The sequence below is a fragment of the Salmo salar genome, chromosome ssa10 (genome assembly GCF_905237065.1).
Source record: "Salmo salar chromosome ssa10, Ssal_v3.1, whole genome shotgun sequence".
In the NCBI taxonomy this organism is placed as follows: Eukaryota; Metazoa; Chordata; class Actinopteri; order Salmoniformes; family Salmonidae; genus Salmo; species Salmo salar.
Genome location: NC_059451.1, coordinates 106,387,325 through 106,400,556, shown reverse-complemented (window position 1 = coordinate 106,400,556; position 13,232 = coordinate 106,387,325). Strand labels below are relative to the sequence as shown.

Genomic DNA, 13,232 nt, shown 5'->3' with positions numbered 1-13,232 from the left:
TATTGTGTCCAGATTGATGTGGGGAAAAAACAATTTAATCAATTTTATAATAAGGTTGTAACGTAACAAAACGTGGATTTTGTTTTTTCCGAATACACTGTATATCAGTATATAGAAGGACGTCATGGGAATATTGTTTTTGAGGCTAAGTGTGACATGCTAAAGTACTGTAAATGTAAAATGAACTCTCCAAAACTGTCCCCCTAAAATACTCAGACAGACAATGAAAGCAGAACACCATTACTTTATTGTGGAAAAAAGCAACATTGGGAAAGTTTATTCTGGCGCATCGTTTAAGGAAAGGCTACAAATCTTGATCATTTATACAAATACAACAACTTTCAAAAAATAAAACTTTCATTTAGTAAACTCTCCGAGTGCTCCGTGAGTATGATTCAGCAATACAACCCACCGCTTGAAATCCCTGAGCAGAGAGACAGAATGGAACACTTATTTCCATCTTCATCCATACTATACTTTGTTCATAAACAATTTATACACAAGAGAAATTAGCACAACTTGTGATGGGGGGTTGTGGGAGTGGGGTGGAAGGTGTGAAGGTAGAATAGTTAATTGTGATAACCTAGTTCAACATTTCACTATACCAGACAGATAGACATGGTGACCATAGCTATATACAACACAGTGTTGTACAGTGTTGTGCTGTATGGTCAAGACCATCACAATCGTCAGCACTGTAACAACCAGTAAGACCATCCAGCTCCAGCCAGACACATTGCCATGCTGTGATTCCAATACTGACAGACAGACATGAGAATAGAGGTTACGTACAGAGTGGAACAGGGCTCATACATTTTTTTTGTTCAAGAAAGAACAAGGCAACTATCAGACTACTAACTTCATAAAGCACTGGATATGACATCGGATGGATGGGGTGACTGCAGAGAAGTGGACAGCAAAAGAAATGGCAATATTTTAATATTTTTGACTTTTTGGTAGCCATTGAATTTATTGTCTATGATGAACTTATTTTTTTTTAAATCAACAGCAATATCTTAGCATAATCAAGATACACCTGTCAGAAAATGGGGTTAGGAATCAAATAGCTGTATAATACTTTTTTTCAGTCATAATGCAAGGTAAAGTCTTCCAGACAAACGTGTACAGGTATATCACATTTCTTGAAGGGAAATGGATCAATATTTATCTTATGAACTTCCTTCAACATACATTTAAAAAGATAACACAGTACCAGCTGGTTTATATGCCAAGATAACACAAAGAAATAACTTACAAATATTAAACCGCCCGGTGGCTGTGGGCTTCTTTACAATAAACATAAATGTCATAGCGGGATCATCTCCAAAATACTTTTTCTTCCTTCCAAATGTAAGATACAGTTGATAAACGGTGGTAAATGTTTTAATGACAAGCACCAAGTAGATGTTAATTACACATAATTTATACAAAATGGACGTTTAAGACCGAGAAGAGTGAGAGAACATTATGTTTTGATACTATGGAAAATACTTCATATCTTACAGATACTGAACCTGCTGGGCACTGACCTTCCCTCGCAAGTCAGACTATTGTCTCCATTATAATGTATGTGGCTTTTTACTGTATATATTAAACTTCATGTATACATACAAATAAAATAACATTTACGTTTTCAAAGCAATATTACATAAAAAGATTCCCTCAGACAGACTATGGCTGTGCATTGTTATGTAAAGGAGTGCATCGATTAGACAGCTATTTTGGTTAGGAGATTTCAGTCATCAGTAATGGCATCCAACTGTCCTCTAATCATGTCTGAACACAGGTCATCAGCACACATCAGTAAGAATCACCAAGGAACGGGAAGTCCTCAGTTCTCTGGTAATGTCCAAACCTCCAACTAGCATGCTAACTTATAGGGGCTAATGTTAGTACCATGGGAAGTTAGTTGGCCATTTCCTTTCATAACACATTACTTTTCTCTAAGACAAATATCCAAGGACACATGAGTTTCCTACACAGGAGCCATGTGATGTCTCTCTATGAAACAACAAGCTTAGTGAAGGAATGTGAAATTCTCTGCTACATTTACATGGAATAGTTTCACACCTTCAATTAGAAAGGTATAATAGAGTTTCCAAATAATGACAGACATTTCCTTCAATTCAAAGTCATTTCACCTTTCCCTCTGACAAATGTATTGGCATTTTATTTCACAACTACCACTGTCTTTTTTGGCAACAATATTCTATGGATCCATATCTTTAAGGGTGGGAAATACTCTGAGCTCTCCATGACTGTAACATGAGGGCAGGTGTCCCATTTATAAGGTATCACATTGTTTTATCTTGTGGAAGTGTTTTTTATATCAGTGGGTTCCCTTTTTATCATTCAATGATGCTCAACAATCTGCTACATATCGTTTGCAGGCATGGTGCTCTAGGTCTCAATATCCAACAACATGTCAAATCAGTGAAATCTCATAGGCAATCAGAATCAATAATGAATCAACCCTGACCTCCACTAGTTGCCTATTGGGCAAAAACTGGTTGAGTCAAGGTTGTTTTCATGTCATTTCCACCCCCAAATTCTATGTGATGACGTTGAATCAACGTGGAAAACAGATTGGATTTGAAAATAGTTAACGTAAGGCAATTGTCTTATTTTCACTCAACTTTTTACCTAAATCCAATAACATGGTGATTTTGTTGTTGTTGATTTCACGTTGAATTCATCTTAGTTGACAACTCAACCAAATGTAAATAAAATCTAAACTAGACTAGTTAAACTGATGTCTGTACCCAGTGGGTGTGTTGAATTTGAGAACAAACCATAACTGATAAAGCTGTAAACTCCAATACCATGCCACGAGTTTCACTGATATGCACAGAAGCCAATGAACTGACTTCAGACGAAAAACGTAATTAGACGGTGAGTAAAAGTAACTTCTACTCCACTGCTCCTGATTCAGAGGGCAGCGCCTTGGGAAGTTTTTTTTCCTGTCACTCACACACACTTTTAATCTTGCACTGTCCCAGGACAAACGTCCTAAAATACTTTTTAAGCATCTATAACTAATTCAAAACCTAATTAACCACAAAATATCAAGTTTGTACCTATGGCCCACTTCAAGTTAAGTGCTCTGGTCAAGAATCACAGATCCTGGGAGAGCACCCATTTTGGACAAAGTTCCAGAAAGTCATCATCCAAATGTAGCGCTCCTCACAACAGACAGTCACTAGGAGCGTTTTGCTGTCCTCCCCCTTCCTCACCTTCCCAGTCTCTCCTCCCCCTCTCCTCTGAGGGTGCAGCAGGCCACTTCTTCCCCAGGCCTGCTGCACAGATGGCTGGCTGGAGAGCTAACTCACAGCCCCATGGTCCTGAGGCCCTGTTTCTCCATGATGTTCCACAGCTTGCGCAGGTTGGACTGGGTGATGGTGTCGTCTGGCTTCAGCTGCAGAGCTCGCAGGTAGTTGGACTCCGCCTCCTGCAGCTTCCCGTTGAGATGGAGAATGGCCCCTAGGTTCATCAGGGCTGCTGGGTACTGGAACACAAGAGCAGGACAGTTCAGTGCAGTCATTCTCAGAATCACATCTCACAGAAGGCAACACTGCTTATCTTTGGTTCTTTGTAGCACCATTTCTTCTAGCAGTATAGAAATGTTCAAATGTCACTCTGAATGGTCTCTTCAGTAATAGCAGACACTGTAACAGTCAGAGATGGATATGAAGGGGAGTGAGTATGTGGTTGGGAGTGGAGTAGAGTGCTGAGAGCACAGTCAGGCCTATTGAGGCAGTAACAGAATTGGCAGGAGAGTAACATTCTCCTACAGTACAGAACCCCCAGAGCTGTTAGCTTATTAAAACACTTTATTAACCTCCTACTAACAGCCTCTGTTTTGACTGTGGAATTAATTGCATAGATCATATTGAATGTTATAACATCCCAAGGCTGACAGCCATAAAAAGATGTTTGGATATAAATAATGCAAGTTATGTCATATCTACTTAGTTTATGAATCTAGACTTTGTCGGAGCCATTTTTTAATAAGGATAAGCACTTCTCGAAAGAGACGGCATGACAGTCCACTAACAAGTCATGAGAAAATATTGATAGGACAACGATTAAAGTTGTCACGCCCTAACCATAGAGAGCCCTCTGGGTTCTCTATGGTGTATAGGTCAGAGCGTGACTAGGGGGGTTTATAGCGTTTGTATTTCTATGTTGGTGGTTTGTATGGTTCCCAATTAGAGGCAGCTGGTAATCGTTGCCTCTAATTGGGGATCATATTTAGGTAGCCCTTTTTCCCACCTGTGTTTGTGGGATATTGTTTTGTGTGAGTGCATTCAGCACCACGTAGTTCAAGTTCGTTGTATGTTTATTGTTTAAGTTTTCACTGCAAATAAAGATGTGGAACTCAACACATGCGTCCATTATCACGACCGTGACAAAAGTTTAAATAAAGTAGCAGAACAGTTTTAATCAAATAGAAATTGGTGGGGTTGTTTGACTAGAATGGAGCCATTTTATTGCCTGAAACCAAGCTCTACCTCAATACAGAATACTCAAACCTCTATCGTACAGGCCTACTCAACATGCTTTCAGTTGACCTATTACAATAATGTCTGATTGCCAAAACAGAGGACAAATGTCATGATACTGTAGGTTAATTCAGTCAGCCAATAGGATTAAGTAGTCATTTTTCAGACCTTAAACTAAATCTGTCTCAGTTAACAGGACCAATCTCCAAAGTTCCACAGCATACTGTGACAGTAGTGATATGCTGTTGGACCAGCCATCTAGACCGCCCAGGCCATAGTGCCCTCCTCAGGGGCTTGGTGTCAGGACTTCTCCATGTCCCTCTGTTTGGGGCTCCACATCTGAACCCAGCTCTTTGAAGTGGGACACATGGATTAATGTCTTTTAATGCATTTTCCTGCTGATGCCATGAGGTAAAATACCAGAGTCAGTTCAAGGGATGTGTCACCAGGGATCGTAGGAGAGTAGTGTTCAGATCCCAATCTAAATCAAAACAATCCAGAGAGACGTGAGACCAAGGAAGTGTCTCACGTCTCATATTCATTTGGAACATAATTATTTGTACTTGTGTAGTTACGCTACTGTTACAGAGTAATAACATATGGCTTTATATTATGGTTGATTAATTACTGTTTTGAATGTAAAGTTCACTTGAGAGCATGTCATGAGAGAGATCAAACTAATTCTAACTAAATAATGACACATACTGGGTGAGTTGCTGAACTGCACATGCATTGATTATTTTCTGATAGTTTTTTCTGATATGCTATTTGTCAAATGTAATCTGTCTCAATAAAAATACCAATAACCGTTTGTAAAGTCATAGAATATAATTCTGCTGTTTTTGTGATTTATAAGTAATTATCACACATAGGTATTTGCCTCATGAAACACCATGTGTTTATGTCATCATGGTTTGACATTTTCACAAATTTCACCAAAAATGTATAAAAGCCTTAATTTCTTCCCCTCGGACCATAAACCACTGTGGAGTAATGCTGCTGCCAGTACTGTAGCATGGCAGGGGAAAAGTGTCTATGAACAGACCCCACTGTGCACATTAGTATAAACAACAGCGTCTTGGTGATATATTAAAAGTTGACATGAAGAACTTAAATCTCTGGACTCAATTCATGTCCTTAAAACAAAAATATTTTTCACCTTGCATGTTGTAATTGATGAAACAACATCAACTGTGTGGAACTAATAGAAACTGGACTAGTAATTCCAAATCATGTTGTGTGCTAGCTAATAATAGATACAGGTACTGTAACCGCCAAAATAAAGGAAACACCCAACAGAAAATGTCCTAATAGGGTGTTGGGCCACAACGAGACACCAGAACAGCTTCAATGTGCCTTGGTATAGATTCTACACGTGTCTGGAATGTGTCACCATTCTTCCACGAGAAATTCCATCATTTGGTGTTTTGTTGATGCTGTCTCAGTTGCTGCTCCAAAATTTCCCAATTGGGTTGAGATCTGGTGACTGAGTCACACACACACACACACGCACACGCGCACGCGCACACACACACACACACACACACACACACACACACACACACACACACACACACACACACACACACACACACACACACACACTTTATTTTCATGACGTCGTCGCTGCTCACGTTGCTCCCTTTGTGCACTGAGTGCTAGTGTGCATGTGATGTTGGTCTGTATAAACCGGATTGCAACCTGGATATAGACCGTCCATGAATCAACGTATGCGAATGAGAGTTGATGTAAAGAATATTTACTGGTCTGTGGTGTGTAATGAGGAGCAACCAGACACTGCAGTTGACATATTTATGAAACTGACTGTAAAATAAATTTACTGTAAAAACTATTAAATCTATTAAAGCACCTTAAATGACATATTGGGAAAAAAGGCAAACTCAACTCCCTCATTCATTGAATCAGATGGCTCATTCATCACAACACTGACTGATATTGACAACTACTTTAATAATTTTTTCATTGGCAAGATTAGCAAACTTAGGCATGACATGCCAGCAACAACCGCTGACATTACACATCCAAGCATTGTAATTTTGAATACCATAATCTCGAATTCACAGTGTGGAAGAGGTGAATAAATTACTCTTGTCTATCAACAATGACAAGTCACCTGGGTCTGACAACTTAGATGGAAAATAACTGAGGACGATAGCAGATGATATTGCCACTCCTATTTGCCATCTCTTCAATCTAAGCTTGCAAAAAAGTGTGTGCCCTCAGGCCTGGAAGGAAGCAAAAGTCATTCCGCTACTCAAGAATAGTAAAGCACCTTTTACTGGCTTAAATAGCCAACCAATCAGCCTGTTACCAACCCTTAGTAAACTTTTGGAGAAAAAAATTGTTTGACCGGATACAATGTTATTTTACAGTAAATAAAAGCACATTTTATAGGGAAGGGGATTCAACATGCATGGCACTCAGACAAATGACCGATGATTGGCTGAGAGAAATTGATAATAAAAAGATTGTGGGAGCTGTTTTGTTAGACTCCAGTGCAGCTTTGACATTATCAACCATAGTATGCTGCTGGAAAAATGTATATGTTATGGCTTTACTGCTATATTGTGGATTGAGAGTTACCTTTCTAACAGAACACAGAGGGTTTCTTTAATGGTAGCCTCTCCAACATAATCCAGGCAGAATCAGGCATTCCACAGGGCAGGATGGTGGCAAAATTACTGTTATAACGTTTATCCAGTGTATCTATGCATTTAACTAAAGTCACAATGTACTAATGTGACTTGCTCCCTCTGCTAGAACACTCCCCTTTGTCTAAGTGACTGACTCATGGTTCTGGACTTAAGGCCAAATTTAGCAGTAGACTGGAGTAAGCTGTGAGAGACGTGCAAGACAAATGGTTTCTGTTCCTTTTAGAAACAGTGTCGAGACAATGAGCATTTAGAAATGGCGTGACATTTATCAACATGACCTCACCACAGGCCAACCGTAGCTTCTCATAGTCCTTTGGCTGTACATTGGGGTCACCAACCAGTGCTTCCTCACGGCTGTTGTTCTGTCTGGTATTCACACCACCCAAAGGGGGTTGTACTTTTATAATAAAAGCTGAGACCCAACTCTATTTCGTTGGGCTCTTAACTCTGCACCTTTTGAGAGATTGTCAACCGCTCCAGAATTGCAATTCTTTAAAAAAGGTTGTTGTTTGAAAAATCTACAGTCTCTCTTCTTTTCTGGTTAGAATTTCCACGACAGTAGCTGTCTAGGCCCCTTACTTTTTTCAATCTTTACTAATGACCTGCGTCACTCAACATATACATATGTTGTGTATATACACATATACACATTATACACATCAGCTACTACAGCGAGTGAAATCACTGCAACACTTAACAAAGAGCTGTAGTCAGCTTCAAAACGAGTGGCAATAAATAAGTTAGTCTGAAATATTTAAAAAACTAAAAGAATTGTATTTGGGACAAATCATCCACTAAACCCTAAACCTCAACTAAATCTTGTAATAAAAAAAATAGTGAGAAGTCTGTCCATAATAAAGTGCTGCTCTACCTTCTTAACAGCACTATCAACTAGGCAGGTCCTACAAGCTCTAGGTTGGTCGCACCAGGGCTACTGTTCAGTCGTGTGGTCAGGTGCCACAAAAAGGGACTTAGGAAATTGAAATTGGCTTAGAACAGGGCAGCACGGCTGGCCCTTGGATATACACAGAGAGGTAATATTAATAATATGCATGTCAATCTCTCCTGGCTCAAAGTGGAGGAGTGATTGACTTCATCACTACTTGTGTTTATGAGAGGTATTGACATGTTGAGCTGTCTGTCTAAACTACTGGCACACAGCTCGGACACTCATGCATACCCCACAAGAGATGGCACAAGAGGTCTCTTCACAGTCCCCATGTCCAGAACAGACTATGGGAGGCGCACAGTACTACATAGAGCCATGACTACATGGAACTCTATTCCACATCAAGTAACTGATGCAAGAAGTAAAATTAGATTGAAAAAAATAAACCCAGATAAAAAAAAACACCTTATGGAAGAGCGGGGACTGTGAAGCAACACAAACAGGCACAGAGACATGCATACACACGATAACATACGTACTATACACATACATACACATTGACTTTGAACTGTACCTTTGTGGTAGTGGTGGAGTAAGGGCCTGATGGCACACAGTGTGCTGTGAAATCTGTTATGAATGTATTGTAATGTTTTTTAAATGAATAATAAATACAGAACACAAATAGAAAAACAGATAACCTTGAAAACAACGGTCAGACATCTTGGACACAGTCTCCAGTTCTTATTTAACCTCAGTGTTTAAACCCCCTATGCTCCTTTGAGAGCCCTCTTTCAAAGTCACCGAGTGCACATCTTCTAACCATGGTAGCCAAAATAATAGGCAACTGGGCATTTGTTTTTATACATGGCCCTAAGCATGAGAAGAAGGCAGACGATTTACATGATATTTGCGTTGTTTGAAACTTTTTTGGAAACTTATTTTGTACATAATGTTGCCGCTACTGTCTCTTATGACCGAAAATAACTTCTGGACATCAGGACTGCGATTACTCACCACGGACTAGCACAATCCTTTTTTTTCTTTAGCGAGTCTGACGATATACTGCTTTCTTGGGAAAAGGCCCAGATCCCCGTGATTTGCATGAAGAGGAGGAGGAGAAATAGGGGCCGGAGGGTGGGCTGCATCTGAGAATTCGTAGGCGATCGAATAAACCCCCACTTCCTTCCATTCTGCTAGCTGTCGTGTCTTTGGGGGTACCATTAAACTGAAGATATGTTTATCAATTAGCTCCCTGTAATTATTATCACGCGATTAAACTGATTAATCGTTTAATAGTAATTAACTAGGAGATCGGGGGACCAAGGAGAATATTCAGATTACAAAGCTATAATTTTCCTAATATAACTTTCCTGTACTATAATATTATATTCTATTTTAGTATAGGCCGATTATCTTCTGGTTTAAATGGTGTATTTTACCTTTAGTCCAGTCTCATTCCAAACGTCGTAAATTGTTGTGTCTGCACGAACCCAGTCTTTACTAAAATCATCCATACATCAATTGTCTTAAAATCATTTATTTACTACACTAAGTAATTAACAGAAAACATATAAACAGTAATTATCGTCACAAAGGATTGGTATAGTAATGTGCGCTAATGGCTAACAGGCATGGCTGGTCTGTTAGACAATGGGTCATAAACGGCCAGCTGAGAAGTTACACAGAGTTCATTAATATTAACAATTGACAATTGAAGGCTCACTCATTCGGGAACAATTGCAATCAATATATATTTACGCTCAGTGTGTCGTTCTGATTCTTGCTGGAGAGTTCGGTTTTGTTGGGGAGTTTTCTCTGCGTTCTCTCTCTCTCTCTCTCTCTCTCTCTCTCTCTCGGTTAGAATGGATGTTTCGTTGGTCTTCGCGTTCGATGATATAATTTACTTAGCTGCAGACTAATAATTAATATCAAAGACTTGTTCTTATTCTGTCGGTATCAATAGTCTAAAAGTTAACCACATGGTATGGTTCACTTTCAGTAGAGGAATTGGATGTTAAAACCTATTGGCCATGGAGTGGGGGCCTGGTCTGGGGAAATGTAAATCAGGGGGTGTTTTATAGCGCCCATAGAACAGGCTTGTCAAATGACGCCTGGTCCTGTATGTGTCCCTGGGGGGCGGGCCGATGACTGAGCTAGACTTGGTTACAGAAATACAATTCTATCACATTAACATCAGTACAATAGCATCTCAATGTATTATAAAAGCTTCATCCTTATTTATACATTCTATACACCCATTATGATGCAAGTCTCAAGCTGAGTCTATTATATAAACTGTTTTATGGTAATATGGCTATATTGTCTCTTCTGAGTATCACAAAATTGTACCAAGCGGATCAGTTCGTAGCTGGATTCTTCACCAATCTTCCATACCTTCTCCAGAACACACATGTCGCTATGTGTCGAATTTCCTTTGTCTCTCTATGGGCCATGTGGCCAGAGACTCTACTGGAATTTTAGAGTTTTTACAACCCTTTACACACAGGGCCTGGGTTGGGGGGGAAGGTAGGTTGGGTGGTGGTGCAAAAGGGAGGGGGTCAACTGTCCTCCCTGTACCAAAAGAGGCCAACGTCATGACATAGCAAACATGCAATCTTTGGACAATAAAATAGATGACCTACGCGGAAGATTAAACAAACCCCCACTTCCTTCCATTCTGCTAGCAAACTTGCAATCTTTGGACAATAAAATAGATGACCTACGCAGAAGATTAAACTACCAACGGGACATTCAAAACTGTAATATCTTATGCTTCAAGGAGTCATGGCTGAACAACGACACTATCAACATACAGCTGGCTGGTTATACGCTGTACCGGCAGGATAACAGCCTTCCCCGTAGCTCAGTTGGTAGAGCATGGTGTTTGCAACGCCAGGGTTGTGGGTTCGATTCCCACGGGGGGCCAAGTACGAAAAAAATGTATGAAATGAAAAAAATGAAATGTATGCATTCACTACTGTAAGTCGCTCTGGATAAGAGCGTCTGCTAAATGACTAAAATGTAAAAATGTAAATGTAAATAGAACAGCGGCGTCTGGTAAGACAAGGGCCGGCCGACTATGTAGTTTTGTAAATAACAGCTGTTGCACGATATCTAAGGAAGTCTCAAGCTATTGCTCTCGCCTGAGGTAGAGTATCTCATGATAAACTGTAGACCACACTACCTACCTAGAGAGTTTTCATCTGTATTTTTCGTAGCTGTTTACATACCACCACACTAAGCACTAAAACAGCATTGAATGAGCTGTATTCCGCCATAAGCAAACAAGAAAACGCTCACTCAGAGGAGGCGCTCCTAGTAGCCGGGGACTTTAATGCAGGGAAAATTTTTATCCGTTTTACCAAATTTCTATCAGCATGTTAAATGAGTAAACTGGACCACCTTTACACCACACACAGAGATGCATAAAAAGCTCTCCCTCGCCCTTATTTTGGTAAATCTGACCATAATTATATCCTCCTGATTCCTGCTTACAAGCAAACATTAAAGCAGGAAGCACCAGTGGCTAGATCAATAAAAAAGTGGTCAGATGAAGCAGATGTTAAGCTACAGGACTGTTTTGCGAGCACAGACTGGAATATGTACCGGGATTCCTTCGATGGCATTGAGGAGTACACCACATTAGTCACTGGCTTCATCAATAAGTGCATCGCTGATGTCGTCACCACAGTGACCGTACGAACATACCCCAACCAGAAGCCATGGATTACAGGCAACATCCACACTGAGCTAAAGGCTAGAGCTGCCGCTTTCAAGGAGCGGGACACTGACCCGGAAGCTTATAAGAAATCCTGCTATGCCCTCCGGTGAACCATCAAACAGGCAAAGCATCAATACAAGACAAAGATCGAATCGTACAACACCGGCTCTGACGCTCTTCGGATGTGGCAAGGCTTGCAAACTATTACAGACTACAAAGGGAAGCACAGCCGAGAGCTGCCCAGTGACACAAGCCTACCAGACGAGCTAAACTACTTCTATGCTCGCTTCGAGGCAAATAACACCGAAACATGCATGAGAACACCAGCTGTCCTGGAAGACTGTGTGATCACGCTCTCCTCAGGCGATGTGAGTAAGTCCTTTAAACAGGTCAACATTCAGAAGGCCGCAGGGCCAGATGGATTACCAGGACGTGTACTGCGAGCATACGCTGAACAACTGGCAAGTGTCTTCATTGACATTTCCAACCTCTCCCTGTCTGAGTCTGTAATACCAACATTTTAAGCAGACCACCATAGTGCCTGTGCCCAAGAACACTAAGGTAACCTGCCTAAACGACTCCCGACAAGTAGCACTCATGTCTGTAGCCATGAAGTGTTTCGAAAGGCTGGTCATGGCTCACATCAATACCATTATCCCAGAAACCCTAGACCTACTCCAATTTGCATATCGCCCCAAAAGATCCACAGATGATGCAATCTCGATTGCACCTCCCTCTGCAACTGGATCCTGGACATCCTGACGGGCTGCCCCCAGGTGGTAAGGGTAGGTAACAACACATCTGCCATGCTGATCCTCAACACAGGGGCCCCTTAGGGGTGCGTGCTCAGTCCCCTCCTGTACTCCCTGTTCACTCATGGCTCCACGGCCAGGCACGACTCCGACACTATCATTAAGTTCACCGATGACACAACAGTAGGCCTGATCACCGACAACGACGAGAGCCTATAGGGAGGAGGTCAGAGACCTGGTCATGTGGTGCCAGGTCAACAACCTCTCCCTCAACATGATCAAGACAAAGGAGATGATTGTGGACTACAGGAAAAAGAGGACCAAGCATGCCCCCATTCTCATCGACGAGGCTGCAGTGGAGCAGGTTGAGAGCTTCAAGTTTCTTGGTGTCCACATCACCAATAAACTAACATGGACCAAGCACCCCAAGACAGTCGTGAAGAGGGCACGACAAAACCTATTTCCCATCAGGAGACTGAAAAGATTTGGCATGTGTCCTCAGATCCTCAAAAGGTTCTAAAGCTGCACCATCGAGAGCATCCTGACTGGTTGCATCACTGCCTGGTATGGCAACTGCTCAGCCTCCGTCCGCAAGGCACTACAGAGGGTAGTGCGAACCGTCCAGTACATCACTGGGGCCAAGCTTCCTGCCATCCAGGACCTCTATTCAAGGCGGTGTCAGAGGAAGGCCCT

At 41.2% G+C, this 13,232-nt stretch overlaps 1 protein-coding gene across 1 annotated transcript in view; it reads right to left on the bottom strand.

Moving 5' to 3' along the window:
* Window positions 1-228: 228 nt before the first annotated feature.
* LOC106561381 (protein O-mannosyl-transferase TMTC2) overlaps window positions 229-13,232 on the bottom strand; it is a 192,744-nt gene continuing 179,740 nt past the window's right edge. The window contains exon 12 of the mRNA XM_014125269.2: window positions 229-3,505. Coding sequence (XP_013980744.2) covers window positions 3,326-3,505 — 180 coding nt within the window. The 3' untranslated portion in view covers window positions 229-3,325. The remainder of the gene's footprint in view (window positions 3,506-13,232) is intronic.